The sequence below is a fragment of the Camellia sinensis genome, chromosome 11, assembly GCF_055761805.1.
Source record: "Camellia sinensis isolate YWXY chromosome 11, ASM5576180v1, whole genome shotgun sequence".
Classification (NCBI taxonomy): Eukaryota; Viridiplantae; Streptophyta; class Magnoliopsida; order Ericales; family Theaceae; genus Camellia; species Camellia sinensis.
The window spans coordinates 71204982-71225653 of record NC_138971.1 but is presented as its reverse complement, the minus strand read 5'-3'; the positions used below and the strand labels follow the sequence as shown (position 1 = coordinate 71225653).

General features: G+C 38.3%; 1 protein-coding gene and 1 long non-coding RNA gene across 3 annotated transcripts; one reads left to right on the top strand and one right to left on the bottom strand.

Moving 5' to 3' along the window:
* Positions 1-557: 557 nt before the first annotated feature.
* LOC145801998 (disease resistance protein RPM1-like) lies at positions 558-8993 on the bottom strand. Of its 2 annotated transcripts, none has more exons than XM_082894064.1 (2): positions 8748-8993; positions 558-3289 (listed from the first exon to the last, which is right to left on the bottom strand). In XM_082894064.1, exon 2 carries the CDS (start codon positions 2301-2303, stop codon positions 558-560), a length of 1746 nt encoding a protein of 581 aa, XP_082750190.1. In that variant the 5' UTR covers positions 2304-3289; positions 8748-8993. The 2 variants fall into 2 exon arrangements, with proteins under 2 accessions (XP_082750190.1, XP_082750189.1); XM_082894063.1 differs by having other exon boundaries at positions 558-3294; positions 8748-8948.
* LOC145802000 (uncharacterized) lies at positions 965-6733 on the top strand. The gene is made up of 2 exons (XR_014343983.1): positions 965-1091; positions 4508-6733. It is a non-coding gene; the product is annotated as an uncharacterized LOC145802000 (long non-coding RNA).
* Positions 8994-20672: the final 11679 nt, after the last annotated feature.

Here is a 20672-nt window from a genome sequence, read left to right as displayed (position 1 = left end):
TGGCCTTATTTTTATGATCCAAACCATTAATTTTGTAGGGTTTATTGAGTACTTCATATCTACCAAAAATTATATTAATCGGATATCAACAACTATGTGATCGATAACCAAAAAAATAAATAATAAGTTTTTCTTTTGAGAAATAGCATAAACAATATGCAATTCAATCATATTATTATTGATATCCGATTAATATGATTTTTGGTAGACCTGAAGTACTCGACAAATCCTACCCTACAAAGTGAACAATTTGGATTATAAAAATAAGATCATAATACACCTCAAATGGAGGCATAGTGACCCCAATAATAAAGCGTCCTAAAAACTCTCCTATCCTAAATCTACTCTTTTTAACTCTGAAATAAACAAACACAGCAATTCAGTTGGGGTCAAACCTGAAAGTTAATTGAACTGGCATTCAACTTTGAGATTCATTTTTATCTTCCCTAACCCTTGCGTTTTCCACCTTCCGATTGAAATATTCTTCAAGATTGCTGATATGAGTAACATGAACTACTTTTTCGATCCGAGACCAGAGCTCGACATGAGGGATATGCTCAACGATCCAATAGTCCTTTTCCTTGGTTGGGTTTGGGTTTGGGTTTCATTCTATCTATGAATTCTTCTGGCATATCAGTAAACCGAAGAGTTTTGAGATTTGTGAGGTGGTGGATGCCAGATGGTACCTCCTTTAGTTGCGGGCTAGGCCCAATCATTAGCTCTTCAAGAAGAGGCAATGCTTCGTCCTCTATTATCACCGAATTCAATCCCTTGAACCCTACGAGACTTAGTTGCTTAAGTTTTTGAAACCTTCCAACCTCAAAATACAATTGCTCCCCATCATATGCATCCCAAAGCCAAAGACGTACTAAACTAGGCAAGACTTGAAGAGCTTTTAGTGGATCATTCTTGGTCAAACCTGAACCCACTAGAGATAATCTGACTAGATTTTGAAGTTTCGAGATCCAGTCGGGCAACCCCTCTAAACATCCACCCAACTCGAGACGTTGAAGATATTGAGGTGGAGACGATATATACTGTAAATCCAGAATCTCATCATCACTTGAGGCCACCACTCTCAATGTTTTAAGGTATTTCATCTTCTCAATGGCTGCACATAGAGCCCTCCCATGCTCTCTTTCCAGTTTTATAATTCCCAACTTCCTTAGTTGCCTCAATTTCTCAAGCTCTTTAATTAGGCCATCATTTGTCTCCACAGACCACAAACTTTGCAGCTCCTCTAAACCCCCAATCCCTCCCTCTATCTTCACTCCTAAGGATATACTTTCATCGTTATAAGAATAGGCAAGAAGATGTCGCAACTTATGTAGCCTACTGGTATCAAATGGGAGCTCTCTCACAAAGGAATAATTCATATCCAAAGTCTGTTGTATGTTTTGCAACTTGCCTATGGACTTTGGAATTATCCCCACATTTGTTCTCCTTATGCTTAGGTATCTCAAAAGAAATAGATTTCCCACTTCCTCATGAAGTTGATCCAAAGGAGCATCCTGAAGATCCAATGTTTTCAAAAGCTTGAAATTTGCAGCTAGTGTACCCAATAAGGGCTTCTTTGGTAGCTCTCCCACTCCCACTTGAAAAAGAAAAACAGCACCAACTGGAGATTTAATAATGCTTTCCATAACTTTATCCATAGTGCAGCAATAATGCATATGCATAGATAGTCGGCGAGTTGTGTCATTGAAACTTGAATTCTCTTCTTCCATAAGTTGACAGAAACTAAACTCCTCTAACATTGAGAGAATGATTTCATGCACTATATCATGTACCCGACAATCTCTAACTCTTCCATCAATTTTTGTTGTTGACACTTGAACTAAGCATCTATTGATCAACTCAGTTAGGTATTCTTCAGCAACTTCTTCCAATGTGTTTCCTTTCCGCTCTTCAACTAAACCCTCAGCAATCCACAACCGAATTAGTCTTCCACGGCTAATAGAGTAGTCCTCCGGTATTATGCCAAAGTACAAGAAACATGATTTCAGGTAGTGCGGCAGATCATTGTAACTGAACAACACAATTTTTTTTATGCTTGTAAGATTCCTTCCTAACTCAGAGCCTAGTTTGTCAGAGAACTTTTGCCATTCGGATATATCCTTTTGTTTGATGGACAAGAAAGCACCTATTGCCACAATTGCAAGTGGCAATCCTTCACATTTTCTAACAATTTCATGTGATACTTCCTTCAACTCAGGGGGACAATGACCCCTAAATGCTTTATTGCAAAAGAGTTTCCAAGCCTTCTTTTGGGATAGGGGTCGAAGTTTGTGAACATTTTTCATTGAAGGTGCTACGCTTAAAGCAGCGACTTCATCATTACGTGTGGTGATAATTACTCTACTGCCTTTGCTATTCTCAGGTAAAGCAAATCTTATGAATTCCTAAAAATCAGTTTTCCATACATCATCAAACACAATGACATACCTCTTTTCCTTTAAATATTCTCTTAGCTTGTCAATGAGTGACTTCTGGTCCATTGAATCAATTCCTTTATCAAGTGGAACTTCTTTTTCTAATAGCTTCTTTATCATGGTTTTGAGGAGCTCACCTGGCTTGTATGATTGAGAGATCCTGAACCATGCTTTGCAGTCAAAGTGTGCATTCACTTGTTGGCTGTCGTAAACTTTCTTGGCAAGTGTGGTCTTGCCAACTCCAGCCATGCCTACTACTGAGATCACTTCCCGTTGTGATTGTTCTTCCAACAATTTTTTTATCAGTTTATCTGTGGCATGTTCCAAGCCAACAACTTCGTCTTTTTCAAGGTAAAGGGAAGCCAATCGAGGGTCATGCCAATTGTTGTCTTTGGTGCTGCTGCTTTGTTCTGAGTCAGTAGTACTGAAGTTATATCGATCAGCTCGTTCCTTGATCTCACCAATTGTAGTCTTGATATCTTGGATTTGTGAGGCTATTTCATGTCATTGCTTTAGTCTAGTGATCGAGTGAGTGACTTTACGGAAGTATCTGATGATGAAACCGCAACGTCAAGGCTGCTGCTTTGCCAAGTGAAGAAGTATATATTCATCAACAACGTCTTCTATCCGATAAGCAACCCCCCTTACGTCTTTCACCCATATTTTCTCGCCTTCCTTTCCTACATCTGCCTTTGATTCTGCATCTTTTAAGAAAGATCGTATGTACTCCAATTCAGATTTGATAATGTCCATTTCCTTGCGGACACCCTTCAACAGCTCTACTTCATGGGCTAACAATGGTCCCAAATATTGAATAACAGAGCTCACTGCACTTGTTGCCATTACATCTCCCTGCACTGCACTGAAGACACCGCCATCACAATTAGTTTTGATTATGTTTATTAGTAGTGTGTGACTGTGTCCATGTAAAACACAACTTAGAAAACTCGCTCATAACTTCTTTATTATTTTGGCACATTTTCCTTCAAAAAGTTATCTATGGAGAAAAAGTATACATGCTCATGCCCTTTATATTTAAAAAAAATAAAATAAAAAATTTAAGTGGTCTCCTCTCTATATTTATCAAACATGGTAGTCAAAACATGAAATTAAAAAATGTAGACAAACATAACAAAAAATTAATTTCTCATAAGAAGGTATAACGTGTGGAGAAGACAAGAAGGTGGAGGAGGATTCTGGAAATTACTAAATCACATTCATTCAGAAAATTTTAATGTTGATTCTATCATAGATGTCTTTAGTGTCATTAAAAACCATCGAACACAACTCAAAATGTCTCACTTCAATAGACAAATTGTTTTACAGTTGCTAAATTGTAACTCAATGTAGCTATAAGAAAACGTGTTTATTGATACATATTTTCATATTATTTTTCACTTTTTATGTTGGTAGAAATTGATCTTGTAGTCTATACATATAAGACCCCCCCCCCCAAAAAAAAAAAATGCAAAGAATAATACTTACATATTCATAATTTCTTACCAGAATTTTATCCACAAAAATGAATATGTTATCCAAATTCATTCCAAGTATAACTCCACCACACAAGAATTGAATCTAAAGCACACGTTATTTTAAAATTATGACTACAAATTCTGAATATTTAGCTTTAACCAAATGGAAAATTTGAACTAACTTTAATGTAGAATCCCTCTATTATTCCTTAGTTTTGTCTTGCTTTCCGTCCTCTAATCAATACTAGACAAATCTTCTTAATTTGTCTCCTCTACACATGACTTAGCTAGCTTTAATTCTGTCAGTTATTCAGTAGTCCCGTAGAATCATCTAGTGTTGCCTACATGATGCTCCAAATCAACCACTTAGCGAAAATTTTTACGGGTGGGACATGCTAACTCACATTTGTTAAGTAATTAAGAGATAAAGAATGACCCACTTAGTCTATGTTGTGGTTTCTCATTTGCTGAGAGTACCACTTAAACAATGTCACATGATACTCCGAAAGTATCTAATAATTTTTCCTTTGTTAAATAACTTGAAACTATGAGGATTCAAGGAAATCCTAGTGAATTCTAAGGAATCCTAATGAATTTTAGGTCATGCCAAGGTGAAGATTTCAGGTTCTCTTTCCTCATTTGTTTGACTCTTTGGAATGGCTTCCTTGGAATATGAACATGGGTCTGGCTTCTAGGATATGGAAGAATATTCTAAGTAATAACCTATTTTTTGAAAATTGAGGAACGGCAATATGACAAGATTTTCATTTGATAATTGGGTGGGGAATTATGATTTTAAGAACTTGTTGACTGACCAACAAGAGTGGCAGATCTTTTTTGCAATGTATGTTGATGATGAAAGTAATGGGAATTCGAGATTGAGTTTTAGAGGAACTCTTTTTGAATGGGTAAGAAAATTGTTGGAGGAGCTCAATAGCATGCTTAGCAATATGATGTTTGTGACAAAGCAAGAAGATTGCTTGTTCTGGAGGGGTGATGACAGTGGTATCTTTACAGTTGGTTCGAAGTGTAGTCTTGCTGAGTCTAGCTTGGTTCAGATGCAGAATCCTTGGCAAGCTATTCTCGTTCTCTGTCCTTTCTGTGCCTGCCATGAGGAGTCTGCTGATCATGTCCTTTTGCAACATGTTCTCCTTCACATGGTGGTTTGATTCAGGTTTTGACGATTTTATGAAGCAAATTTGGGAATCATTTTTTTTTGTGACAATGTGGTTGTTATGGCTGACAAGGAGGAACAAGATCATTTTCAAGGATCATGAGGTTTCTTGGACAAGGTTTTGGAGTATATCAAAGTAAGGACAGCTTTCTGGGTGAAATCTGAAATCAGGAGTGATTGTTTTTCCATCGACAACTTGTTGTATGACATCAAAGCAGTGCAAATTCTCAAATTGAAGGATATTACAAGCATGGATTAACCATTTGCTTGGATTGCATTCATGAGCAATTCCAAGGTCTTTTGGAGCTGTTTTGTTTTCTCTGTGCTGATTTTGTGATTTTTGGTTTCTTTCTTTATTTCTTTTTTGTTGGCTCCTTGCCAACTTGTCTGTGCTGATTTGAATGAACTTTAATGTAGAATCCCTCTATTATTCATTGGTCTTGTCTTGCTTGTTTTTGGTTTTGTAATGCTATTACAAAATTAAATGGGGCATGCATGCATGGCTGTTGAATAGAGAAAACTACTGATTGTTAAGTTGGCAGACTTTAGTATGAAAAATGGGAGAAAGGTTGAATCTATTCATTCAAAGCAGACAAGGAGAGATGTATGCTAGCTCCATGAAGGCTAATATAATGTAATGTGATAGGAGGAAAATCGATTCCACAAAATATATGGGATATTGAATCAAGACCTACAGCTGTTGCTTTGGCTCTGTGTCGACAGTACAATACAGAGAAGAGAACAGTGCCGTTTTACCTTCGCATTCAACATATGTGGTGAAGAGTGTACAACAGAGATGTATTAAAAAGAGGAAAAAGAAATCACAAGAGTGCTGAAGAGAGGACAATTGGTGGAGCTAATGGTTGATAAAGAGGAGGTAGACGCAAAGGGAATTCAATAAGGGACATTGCCACTGCCAGTGCTGCTGCTTTATCCGTTTCCACAGAAGGCATTGTTAATCACAACAAGATTCTGCTAAATGAAGCTGAGGCAGTGTGGAAAATTGGAAAGTTATTGGGAATCTGGGATTAAGCTATGAAGGAGGGGACAATGAAATTGTGAGTCCAATCCGTGTTATGGAGGAAGAGAATGGCAGGTAACTTGATCGGCATAGCAAGGACGAATACCCAAGTATATAAGTAGTTCATTTGTTCTTGCCTAAGGTTAAAGGGTTTTTTTATTTTATCAATGAAGCTATTATCATGGAATGTCAGAGGTCAAGTGAAGAGGGAGAAGAAAACAGTGAGACTTAAGTGGTGGTGGCTGAAAGGAAGATCAATTTCTTGCTGCCATAGTGACAGAAACTACTTGGGGAAGATGAGATGTACATTATGAAGCTGAAACATCAATGGGATTATGAAGAGGGTTTAGTTTTTCACTGTGTTTTGGGGTGTTTGAGAGATGATATTTTTTTGAAGATTGGGCATTTAGAGGTTTTTTGTATTGATTTGGATTGGCAGTTGTAATTTCTTTCATTTAGGAGTTCGGATTTTTATTTATTTAGGAGTTTTGGTGGCACCTTGGCATTTTTTTAGTGTTTTTGTGGCCTTTGGATATGCAATCGATGATGTATTTTTCCTTAGCCATTCTGGATGTACTCTCTTTGTATTCATTTGTTATACATCAGTGTATTTCTTTTTTGCCTATCAAAACAACTAGGTTGGCACGTGTTCTATATGCAAGCCAAAACCCAACCAAAAACAAAAGACAACAAACAAGACACCAAAGCCTTCACTAACCCATCAGCACAACTTAAAAAGGTCCACAGCAGCAAAACAAAGACAAAAAATAGAACAGTCTTGAAGTAAAATCAGTATCACGAAGTCCTCCCTTGTTGATCCTTTAATGCAAGCTCATAATGCATCTTTACGAGTTAAGTTTGTCACCCCCTGCTTGACTCATATTAGATTCTAATTCGATCAGTTATTCCTTTCTTGTATATGTTTGCGGGCTCTGAAATACCACTAAGGATCCTCTAGAGTGAAATTTTCCTAAAGTTTCCTAGAGTGCTACATTGTGTGGTTGAGATTTACTGGCAAGTCACATCAGAAAAATTGATGTGACTTGTCAGTAAATCTCAACCACACAATATAGCACTCTAGGAAACTTTAGGAAAAAATTACTTTAGAGGATCCTTGCTCCTGAAATACTTGACCTAATAAGGCAAAGTTTTGAAATTGGGTCCTTCATACATAATTTTAAAAAAAATGTTTGGATAAAATGATAAGTATTTACAATTTTTTTTATTTGCTAATATCCACACAAATTCTACTTATATATAATCACTAAAATTATATATTAAATTTTATTTACATAAATCAAGATATGAAGAAATCATTACAATAATTAAAAAATATGAAATTATAGTCTTATTGCTTTATGATTTAATAAATCTAGATTACAACAAAAGAAAAAAAAAAGAATTAAATAAAATATAAACTTATAATACAAAATAAAAATTAAACTAACCACAGTAAATTATTAATTAAATAATACTTTTATCGTAATTTTAAATGTCAAATTACTAATTAAGCATTCATAATTTAGATTGTGAACTTCGATGTGTTGAATTGAATCATTATTTTTTAGCCTACCAAGGTCATAAGAGCTAAAATTAGTTAGAGTTGAGGATTAGAAGTTTCGACATAACTCAAACCTTACACGAATTAGCAAGTTAAGCTAATAAGATTTTTTTTCCCATTTAAGATATGTATTATTTGTTACTTATATCAGAGTAATTCTATTTAAAAAAAATATATAATAATAGGTTATAACAAAATTTAAATAAGAAAATATAATTGAATCGAAAGCAAACATTTTATGAATAATTTTATTATTGAGTAGATATTAATTTTATAATGTGAAAAATAAATTAATTTCACCATACACTTGGTAATTTTAAAATTTTAAGATGAAACACGAACCAAAACAAACATGATACAATAATATAAAAAATAAATAAATAGATTGACATAATCTTGATATAAATTTAAAATAAAACCAGGCGATGCCTATCCTTATCGGGATCCCAAATTTGGAGCTCAGGGCTGGCCCTGCTTGTACTATAAATCTATATGTATGCCCTATGTGCTAAGGGGGTTGAATTTTAAATAAACAAAACCATGACGCTATGTTTGGTTAAGGGATTTGAGGAGGGATTTGGAAAAGGAAATGAAAAAGATAGCTGAAATGTGAATCAAACATGCCTAAATTTCACCTAGTTTCACACACCTTTTCTCTTTCCTTTTCTAAATTCCTCCCCAAATTCCCAAACCAAACACAGCATGAGAGTTCTTCTGGTTTTCTTTCTTGGGGATTCAAGGAAACCCTAGTGAATTCTAAGGAATCCTAGTGGATTTAGGGCATATCAAGGTGAAGATTTCGGGTTCTTTTTCATCCGCTTCGCTTCCCCTTTTACAGCATAGCTCAATGCCATGGTTTGTAATTCATGTGTTGTACCTGGATCCAATATGGGTATGTATGTCATATGTTTAAGTAGAATATTCATATTTGTGTGTGATTGTAAATTGGATTAGAAAAAAGCTATTCAAGATGTGAGGTGAGGCCCTACAGTCATGGAAATATTGCTGTCAATAGCTAGAATTCTCAAATATATTTATAGCAAAAAATGTGACGACAAAATTGTGTGTTTTGTAGAAACATAACCTGATTCCTGTGCAACTCCGAGAAATGATATGAGGTTCCAAATCCTTTGGAGCAGCTTTGTCGCTCTGTCAGATTCCAGCAATAGCTTGACTATGCTATGACAAAGGCTTTTAGACTTTGAAATAGGGTTTCCCTTCAATTGAAGGTAGTAATGAAGTGTTTCAGTCAGTCCAAAGAGAGAGGCAAGTGTTGTCTGATAAAGAAAATAAAAAATTTTAAAAATGGTTCAAACCCATCAACTGCTTTGTTGTTTTGGAAGATTTCCCAATCTTGTACTTGTGGCATTATTATTATTCTTTACTTAGGCCTCGTTTGGGATGTTACCATTTTAGTCAATTAGTTAAAAAGTTATTAAATTAGTCAATTAGTCATATCAAAAAGTCAACAATTACGGTTTCTCTCTATTTTTTGCATAACTTTTCGTAATTAGTCAAAAAGTCATTCAAAACATACAAATTTTTTTTACCTATCTTTTTAATCAATTAACTAAAAAATTACTAAATTAGCCTGTTCTCAAACGAGGCCATACCTGCTTCCTGACTTTATACTTCACTTTTGTTCCTTACTTGTTTAGTTTACACGGATTGCCATTTATTCTCTTGTATTATACCTCTTTAGATTTCTTGAAAATCAAAGTGTAATAAACCTTCTATAATTTATTCGTGGGTTAATTATACGTCCGCTTCAAAAAGTATATATATATACAACAATGATTCATCCCACTAAAAACATCATCACTAATAACACTAATGCATTAATAAAGTAAAAAAAAAAAAAAAAAAACACAACTCCAAGACCAAAACATCACATCATTAATGACGGGACCCACTGCCACCTAATTAGTGGGAGCACTAATTAGTGCTCCCAAACATTTTTCATATATATATACGTTCATTACATTTTGGTCCCTAATTTTTTTATTGTTCCAGCTTAGTCCTCAAAGCATAGCATGCAATTGGTTATACTTTAAAACCTGACAAAATCAGTAACAAGATTATAGGTATTTTTAAAACTTTACATGAAGCCATAACAAAATCACAATAACCAAATACAAATATGGTCTCAAAGGAAGCACTTTATAACATTTTAGTTCCTAAACTATGTATTTAGTTTTATTTTAGCTTCCAAATATATACTTTCTTACATTTTCGTCATCAAACTTTTGTTTTTGTTGATTTTTTAAATTACAAAGCTTTAAAAAAAAAGATACCCAATTAATACACATTAATGTGTGTTTGGGAAAAAAAGATTGAGTACACCCTTAACATTTGGCATAATGTACGAAATGGTGGTTTCAAGACTTGAACCCATAACCTCAAGGTTATTAGGTGAAGTCTTAACCATTGAATCAGTAGTCACTCCTATATAAATTACAAAACTAAATACTAAAATATAAAATAACGCATATTTTAAAGACCACTTGTATATCTAACCTTTTATTCTTTGTATTGTTATATCCCGGTTCCTTTGTGTCCTATTATCAACAAACACTAATAGAGAAACCTTCCTTGTGCTTTTGGCTAGCAAACTTCTTATATTCTTATGGGAATCCATATATTTCTTTTGAGTTTTCATGGAGGGGACATTATAACATTCTTCTATGAACACATAGAAGCAAGCATTTATTCTTGTACTGTTCCTCTTCAAAAAAGTAAAATAGAGAAAGCTTCCTTCATAATGATTTGTTCTTTGTATTGTTTTCAACTTCCTAGTATCGTCTTAATTTATCAACAAACGCTAATGCTTTGTTTGGTTCAGTAAAATAGAATACAATGATCATTCTATTACAATGTTTGATTCATTAAAAAATGATTAAAAATATATCACAAATGAAATCATCATTAATTACTATAGATAGATATGAGGTGACTGATATGCAAATGATAGAGAGAAAATTCACCTGGTGCAATGCCCATGATGGAAACAAATGGAGCAGAATTGACAAATTTCTTCTTAGTCCAGAGTGGATTGAGAAGTATAAATTCAAACTGTGGGGATTGCCTAGGTTGGTCTCAGATTATTGCCCTATAGTGCTTATGGAAGATGAGAGGGATTGGGGTCCCAAACCTTTCAAATTCTTAAATGTTTGGCTCTTGCACTCAAATTTTGCACCTTTTGTGGAGAATACCTGGAAGGAACTACAGTTTCAAGGGACTAATGGATATATTCTGCAAAGGAAGCTGTAGGCTCTAAAGATGGCATTAAAACAGTGGAATTGAGAAGTATATGGTAATATTGCAACCCTACTAAAAGCAACAGAAGATGAACTGAATGCCTTAGATCTGAGGGCTGAAGTAAGACCTCTGGAGGATGCTGAAATCAAACAAAAAAGAGAGACAAGGAATGAAATGTGGAGATTAAGTAGAATGTTGGAATGCACATGGCTTCAAAAGTCAAGGTTAGACTGAAATATGAAAGGGGACAGGAACACAAGATATTTTCATGTCATGGCTACTAGTAGACAAAATAGAAATGCCCTCAACTTCATTGCAGTTGGGGATGTGGTGCTTGAGAAACCAAACTTGGTCAAGAATGAGGTGTGGTCACATTTTAAAAAGTAGTTTTTAGAAGAGTGGGGGCATAGACCTGTGATAGTTGGTGATTTCAAGAATGTGAGGCAAAGTGATTCATTTCATATGTTAGAGTTAGAATTTTCAGCAGATGAGGTTTGGGAAGTTGTCAAACATTGTAATGGAAACAAAGCTCCGGGTCCAGATGGTTTCAATTTAATGTTTTTCAGAAACATTGGAAGGTGCTCAAAGAAGATGTGATGCTCTTTATGTCAGATTTTCATGAGCGGGGTAGATTGGCTAGTGGATTGAACAGCTCTTTCATCACCCTTATTCCAAAGAAAATGAATGCAGTTAACTTAAATGAGTATAGGCCCATTAGCCTAATTGGGCCAGCTTACAAAATACTCACCAAGGTTCTTGCAAGTAGACTAAAAAAAGTCATGTCATCTGTAATTGGTGAATTACAATCAGTATTCCTAAGAGGAAGAAACATACTTGATGGGGTATTGATTGCAAATGAAATTGTGGATGGGTGGAAAAAAACCAAGAAAAGAAGGCTGTTATTCAAAATTGATTTTGAGAAGGCTTATGACTCCCTCAACTGGGAATTCCTATTCTTAATGCTATCTAGCTTTGGCTTTGGATCAAAATGGATTCCTAGGATGAAAGAATGTCTCTCTTCAGCTCGAATCTCAATACTTGTGAATGGTTCACCAACTAAGGAATTTAGTCCTCAAAAAGGTCTCAGACAAGGGGATCTATTATCTCCCTTCCTATTTAACTTGGCTGCAGAAGGGTTGAACATATTACTTATGAGAGCTAGGGAGTTAGGGCTATTGAAAGGAGTAGTATTTAGTGTTAATGATGTAGTAGTTTCTCACCTTCAATTTGCAGATGATTCCTTATTGTTCTGTGAAGCTGAATGGTCAGAAGTGCTAAATTTAAAAAGGATCTTAAGGTGTTTTGAAGTTGCATCAGGGCTTAAGATAAATTATCATAAAAGTGTGGTATGTAGGTTTGGTGTCTCTGAATCTGTGCTCATTGAGTTTGCTTCCTTGCTAAACTGTAAAACTAAGTTAGTACCACTGAAGTATCTTGGTTTTGCCTTTGGGTGCTAGCCCTCACAGGAAGCTGAGTTGGAAACTTGTCATTGAGAAGATAAAGCTCAGGCTTGCTGGGTGGAAGAGGCGATTTCTCTCCTTTGCAGGTAGGTTAACTCTGATTAAAGCAGTGTTATCAAGCCTGCCAGTGTATTACCTATCTCTGTTCAAGATGCTAGAAGGGATAGCAAAAGAAATTGAAAAATTACAAGCCTCATTCTTATGGGGTGGCTCTGAGTTAAAGAGGAAAATCCATTTAGTGAAATAGAAAGAGGTAACAAAAATTATCAAGCAAGGGGGGTTGGGTGTTAGAAGAATCAGCGACATGAACGTGTGTTTATTAATTAAGTGGTGGTGAAGGTTTGCCAATGAGGAAATAGCCCTGTGGAAGAAGGTGATTTGCAACAAATACAAAGTAGAAGGTGGGAAATGGCTCACAAATCTTCAAGCAGGCAACAGATTCTCCAAGATTTGGGGAGATATTTTGGTAGCAGCAAACCAAAGAGTCAGCCTCTTGCAATTTCATGTCAATAATCTTCAGATTAAAGTGGGAAATGGTTGTAGAGTGTACTTCTGGCATGACTACTGGAATGGAAGGGAACTCAATGGATGGTGCCTGGATCAGTTGATGGGCTCTTGCAGTGGTGGGCTGGGAATAACTTCACCAAAGCTGAAAGGAGAATTTGGAATGCCATCCCTTTGGTGGCTCTTTGGTCCATTTGGAAGCATAGGAATGACTGCCTCTTTCAAGATATCCAACCAAACATGGAGGAGTTACATGAAGCTATCACTGTTAGGCTTGCAATCTGGCTGAAATCCACCTTAAGGGATTTCCATTTTTCCATCACTGATTTTATGTATAATTTGCTGCAAATTAGATTTGCTTTGGGAGGGAGGTTGTAATGTAGTATTGTTATGAGGGATTGAGGGGCTTGAGTTGGAAACTCTCTAACTCTCTTTGTGTAATGCCCCGAAAATAATCCATCAAGATGAAATACTTTAACCAACATTCACTATATAAATATAACAAAACCCCCAACCTTTACATCATTAATCGCCAGGTTTATACAAAAATTCTACATGCAAATTATACATTCAAGGATATTAAATACATGAATCTATAGCATGTAGAACGTCAAATTTCAAAATAAATAAAATACCCTCATGGGCTACAACTTCCAAGGCTTAAGCTCGGTTATACAAAAGTGGCCTCTTGGACCTATACATGGATAGCCCTTGGCTAGTAATCAAATCATAACAAAATAGAGTTGTTACTCTTCACAACATATCCACGCCCTCAACTTGGCGGGATCACTACGTCTTTTCCTGCACCAAAATCCAATAGGGGTGAGCATAATGCCTAGTAGAGAATCCTTACAAAGTATACACAGTTATGCTAGACTTTCCAATATTAAATGTGATGCCATGCAATGCCAGTTTAAAGGAAATTTCATACACATGTTCTTCTTGAAAATCATCAAGTTTCAATAATAGTTTTAAAAAAAAATCTCAATAATTCTGAAATCTCCAATTTTAATCAAAAAGGGCGGTAAATACGACTCAGGTAATCCCTAGGTTGGTGTCTGCAAGTAGGCTCAACAAGCACTACCAATAACCTCACTTTACCGGTTGCTAACAGGAAGGGAAGTGGTACCTCCTCCGCGCGTATTTTCGGTCTTTCACCCCGGACACTCAGGCCAACTTATCAAATTCATCTACACCTCCTAACCAAACTTACCAACGTATTTAACCCATAACATTAAATAGTTCTTATTTAAAAATATTCTTTCTCAATGTAAATTGAATGAGTATATGATGTAATAACTAATACCTTATAACATTTCTCCATTTCTCTCTATCTAATCTTGTTTCACAATTAACCATGTACACAACCAAGCTATCAACACATAGCAATGTGTTCTCATTATGCACAATTTTTGACAATGTTGTCCCTTCATATAATGTTTTCGAACATCAATTTCCAAGATTCCCATTTCTCATGATCTATGGTACACAACAACTTGTCGTCTCACAATCACACATGTTCATGCATTTAACAATAGTTTTAAAACAAATTCGCCATTTTCATATATCAATAAGATTGCCATTTTGCAAACCACATCATGAAACCTACACTCATTCATTCTTTTAACACAAGAAAAGTAAGAAATCCATAGGCATTTCCATACTTTCCAAAATCCCCAATTTCTAGGGTTTTTATCAAAAACCAAACATTTCCCATTTCCTTGGTGAAACCCTACTTAAATCATCTTTCTCAAGTTTGATAAAAAGGAAGCCCTCTAGGTTTAACAAAAGAGTTGAGATTTAACCCCACTTTTAAAACTCTCTACATTTTAGATCACAAAATAAAAATCAACATAAGAGCTTCAAGAAAACTTCTAAATCAACATTAATATAGCAAAACATGTATATATAACTCAAGAAATCACTACCTCAAGGTTTTTGGAGAAGGTGAGAGAAGAAACCCGAGAATCAAAGATGCCAAAACACAATGTAGTTCTTGCTTTGCTCACCAAGATTTGAGAAAGAAAATGGATCAAAGCTCCATGGATTGTGAGAAATCAAGGTCTTTGGGGTGTTTGGGGAAGGTTTTTAGAGAGAAAGAGGAGTAAAATAATGTTTAGAGTGAGAGAGAAATGCCTTAAGTGTGATACATACACGGCCAAAAAGGGAAAAAAAATAGAGATTCGACTGCCCAGAATCCTGCACGTGCGGCGCCCTCTCCCGCACATGTGGAGTGCCTCCCCCGCATGTGCGGCCTTCACCCTCGCACATGCGGTGGTCCCTTGCCGCACCTCACTCACTCCGCACCTACCTTTTTAGCAGTGTACAACCCTCTATAACTCGCCCCTCCTCGCACGTGCGGCCTCATCCCCTTCACGTGCGCCCCCACCCCACACTTGAGGCCTAGGGCCCCGTACGTGCGGCCCTGGCCCAGTAACCCAAAATTTTCTTTTTCGATCCCCGGGCACTTCGGACTCAACCGTGCATCCTCCGAAACAAGTGAAATTCAACACCGAACAAAACTAGAACAAGAATTTTATTTGAGGAAAAGCTTCCGGCTATCACAAACCCTATGGAAGACAAAAGTGAAGTGAAATAAAACAAAACCGGTCATCACAACCTCCCCACCATAGGAAATTTTGTCCCCAAAATTTAAACCAACCAATCAAACGAAGAATTCTAACAATTATGACTATGCCATCAAAATTCCAAATCGCGACATTAACATTCAACCAACATTTACCATTGTCAGTATCATCATGACATCAAGACAACAATTGCTTACAATGAACATTTGAAATGGAGCATTTTTAACAAAACATCATTTCTTTACAGTCTCATGCTTAGATTAACAATTTTCATAACATCATATGATCAACAATTTAATATCTTTTCCCTTCAATACTAGGAAATGTTACAAATCAAAATAACTAAGTATTTTCAAATAAATCCGGATACTTGGAGCAAACTTCCGCCTCCCTTTCCCACGTTGCTTCTTCAACCCCGTGGTGTCTCCACAACACCTTTACTAACGGTATAGTTTTGCCCCATAGCACTTGCTCTCGGGTATCTAAGATTTGAACCGGTCGCTCTTCGTAAGAGGCACATTCATCTACCTCAAAATCAACCCAATCTAGTATATGAGAAGGGTCAGGTTGGTACTTCCTAAGCATTGACACATGAAACACGTTGTGAACCCCTGAAAGTTATGGCGATAAGGCTAACCGATATGCCACTTCTCCGATTCTCTCCAATATCTCGAAAGGCCCAATGAACCTCGGAGACAACTTACCACTCTTACCGAATCTCATTAAACCCTGTCTAGGTGAGATCTTAAGGAAAACATGGTCACCCACTTCAAAAGACAAAGGTTGTCGTCTCTTATCAGCATAACATTTTTGTTGACTTTGGGCCATAGCTAACCTCTTCTAAATAAGAGCAACTTTCTCAGTTGTCTCCCTAACAATTTTCAGACCCAACAACGGTGCATCCCCCACCTCGGCCCAACAAACTGGTGATCTACAAGGTCGGCCATACAATGCCTCAAATGGCACCATCTCGATACTAGCTTGGTAACTATTGTTATAGGCAAATTCAATCAATGGTAAATGCTTCTCCCAAGACCCCTTGAAATCTAGGACACAAGCTCTAAGCATATCCTCTAAAATTTGAATGGTACGCTCCGATTGCCCATTGGTTTGAGGGTGATAGGCGGTGCTAAAGGTCAACTTAGTTCCTAATGCCTCTTGAAGGCTTTGCCACAACTGGGCGGTGAAACGAGGATCCCTATCTGATACGATGGTTACAGGAATCCTATGAAGTCGAACTATCTCTCTAACGTATAACTCTGCTAAGTGCTCAACTAAGTCGCTGGTACGCATTGGAATGAAATGCGTAGACTTAGTCAACCTATCAACAATCACCCAAATGGCATCATTGCCCCGCTGTGTCCTAGGAAGCCTAACTACGAAATCCATGAAAACGTGCTCCCATTTCCACTTGACTATTGGTAAGGGTTGTAACAAACCCGATGGTCTTTGGTGCTCAGCCTTTACTTGTTGACAAGTAAGGCACTTCGACACGAAGGATGCAACATCCAGCTTCATACCCCTCCACCAAAATTCACAGCTAAGATCATGATACACTCCCGGATGTACCGCAAGGCGTGAGTGATGGAACTCCTGAAGCACTTCCTCTCTACAAGGTTTAGGTACAAACAAACGGTCTAGGTAACATACACTATGATCCAAGTGAATGTTCAAACCCTTCTCTTCCTTCCCATTGGAGATTCTATCACGAATTGACTCTACTTCACGGTCTCCTTGTTGTGCCTTTACAACTTTGCTAATCAAGACAGGTTGAGCACTCAAAGTAAACAATGTTGCACCCTCTTCGAACTCACCCAAGTGCAACTCAAACTTGCCAATTTCACCCAACATAACCCACTCCCGAATGACCACACTCGCCAAACTACTCACGGATTTCCGGCTCAAGGCGTCGGCTACTACATTGGCCTTCCCCAGATGCTAGTGTAACTCAAAGTCATAATCCTCCAAAAACTCCATCCACCTCTGTTGACGTAAATTCAAGTTCTTTTAGGAAAATAGATATTTTAGACTCTTATGATCGGAGAAAACCTCAAACTTCTCGCCATATAAATAATGCCTCCAAACTTTCAAGGCAAACACTACTGCTGCTAACTCTAAGTCGTGGGTAGGGTAATTCTTCTCATGAGTTTTCAATTGCCACGAACCGTAGGCTATAACCTTTCCCCCTTACATCAAAACACAACCAAACCCATCCCGAGACGCATCACAAAAGACGGTATAGCCCAATCCTCTTTCTGGAATTATCAACACCGGTGTGGTAGTCAGCCTAGTCTTAAGCTCTTGGAAAGACTGTTCACAAGCCTCACTCCACACAAACTTAACCCCCTTTCTAGTCAACCTAGTCAAAGGCATGGCTAGTCTAGAGAAGTCCCTCACAAAACGCTGATAGTACCCCGCCAATGCCAAGAAACTCTGAATCTCAAAAACATTTTTAGGTTGTTCCAAATCTTGTATAGAATCTATCTTTGAAGAATCTATAGTTACTCACTCTCTTGACACCACATGACCCAAAAACTTCACCTCGGTGAGCCAAAACTCGCACTTCTCAAATTTGGCATACAATTGATGCTTCCTAAGCAAATCAAGCACTACCCTCAAGTGAGCCTCATGTTCCTCCTCGGAAGTCGAATAAATTAGGATGTCGTCCACAAAGACGACCACAAAATGGTCCAAGTATTCCCTAAAAATTCGATTCATTAAATCCATAAAGGAAGCCGGTGCATTAGTTAACCCAAAAGGCATTACAAGGAATTCATAGTGGCCATAACGCGTACAAAAGGCTGTTTTCTGGATGTCTTCCTCCCAGACTCTCAACTGATGATACCACGACCTCAAATTTATCTTCGAAAAGCAAGACGGCCCTATAAGTTGATCAAACAAGTCATCTATTCTGGGTAGAGGGTATTTGTTCTTGACAATAACTCAATTCAACTTGCGGTAGTCGATATACAACCGCAATGACCCATCCTTCTTCTTCGTAAAGAGAGCCAGCGCTCCCAAGGTGACGTGCTAGGGTGAATGAAACCCTTGTCTAAAAGCTCCTGGAGTTGAATCTTTAACACATACAACTCAGCGGGTGCAAATCTATATGACGCCATGGAAATTGGAGCCGTTCCAGGCACTAAGCCAATGGTGAACTCAATCTCCTGGTAAGGTGGCAAACTAGTAAGGTCCTCGGGAAACAGGTCCGGGTATTCACAAACTACCCTTGGCAACTCAACACAAGTCCCGCCACTCTCGCTATCCAAGAGAGTAGTGAGAAGACCACTAAGCTCCTCTCTAATTGGCGACAAGACCCTATCAACCTGGTCTCCCAGAAAGTAAAAACAATCACCACTCGAGGTGCACACTGTGACCCTCTGACGAAAACAATCAATCATAGCCCGATACGAAGATAGCCAATCTGTGCCTAAAATGACATTAAAACTCGACATGTCTAGCAACACAAAAGCAAACGGGAGTCGATGCCTGACAACCTCTATTTCACAACCACGACATCCCCGATCTAAGTCAACTGTACCCCCAACCGGTGACCCAACTCTGAGTGGAGACGCTAATCGTGCCACCTTTAACCCTAATGTAGATGCGAATGCAGCAGATATGAATGAATAAGACGCACCCATATCTATCAACACATTAGCCAAATAATTACACACAACAAAAATACCTCTCCCAACTGAGGATCTCGACAACTGCTCTGGCACGGTAACAGCATACACGCGCCCCTGTGGCCTCTGATCAACCTACTCATCTCTCGGAGCATAGGCCTGCTGTACTGATTGAGCCGAAGCGGCTCCCTGATTAACGCGCGAAGTCTGAACTGAATGAGCTTACTAGTGGCTCTGAGTCTGCCTCAACCTTGATGCGCCAGATGTGCCTCCCAACTGCAAGCACGCTCTCTTTATATGCCCTGACTGACCACACTGGTAGCAAGTAGGCTCCTGCCCCCTACTCTGAGACTGACTCTGAGATTAGTTAGGTGGTGGTGGTGGCAACATCTGCTGTCCTCCACCCTTCTGTGGACAAACAAAGGCCTTGTGACTCAGTTGGCCACACTTGAAGCAAGAAAACTCACTCGGTGCACTCTTTCCCGAGCCCGCACTAGGCAAGAGAAAGGTAGATGTAGACTGCTGCGGCTGGGACTGGGTTGAAAAAGTGTTTCTGCTCTTCTTGTTGGGCTTATAGTCCCCCTGTGACCCTTGGCCCCTAGACCTCGAATTCCGAAGTCTCTCCTCCTCGGCCTCCACGATAATCTCCACATGTGCGGCCGCCTCCACAAGACGGTCATAATTTCGAATCATGTTCCCGGCAACCTTGAACAAGATTTTTGTTCTAAGCTTCTTCTCAAACTCAATGCAACAGCGCTCTTCCATCGCTACCAACTCCGGTGCAAACTGGGACAAACTAGAAAAGGCCGCTTCGAACTCAGTCACAGACATATTGAGTTGCTTAAGGTCTTAGAACTCCTGCCTCAACCTCTCCCTAGCAGTGAGAGGTAGATATTTGTCTTGGAAGGCCACCATAAATGCCTCCTATGTCGGTTCTACTCGGCCTTTAGCATACTTCTACCATTGGCCCGCATCTCCCTTGAGGTAATAACTCGCAAGAGTCACTCTTAATTCGCTTTTCTCAATGTGAAGAATCTCAAAAGTCTTCAAGGTTTGTTCGAGCCATTCATTCGCTTTCTTAGGCTCGGGGCCACCATGGAATTCACCAGGCTTGGCCCGCAAAAACTCACTCGTAAGGAAGCTTGCCCTAGTCTCCACGGCGTTGTCCCTAGCTTGATTCTCCACCCTTAGGATATTCATGGACTCCCTCAATGCCCCCGCCATTTCTCGGGCTAGGGCCCCCATTGTGGCTTGACCTGCTTGCCCCGGCAACTCAGCTTGCCCCACTTGCTCGGCCATATTAGCTTGGCCTAACCCCTCCTCTTGCACCGGAACCTCATGGACCGACGCTCCATGCACAGCTCGGCGACCCCGACCACACCTTCTACCCCTACCACCATGAATTTGAACCCTTCATGACATCCTAATTAAGGAACAAGATAGATAATTTAGCACATAACTCCAAATGTGCTCGCAACTTGCCTCACACGTTAGACTACAACAATCTTATATATTTTACCACACAAACAATTCAGTTCACTCCACATAAGCACTTAGTCACGTAAGCATA

Coding starts and splice junctions, on each gene's coding strand:
- LOC145801998 (XM_082894064.1), bottom strand. CDS start 2,303: ATGAAAAATGTTCACAAACTTCGACCCCTATCCCAAAAGAAGGCTTGG.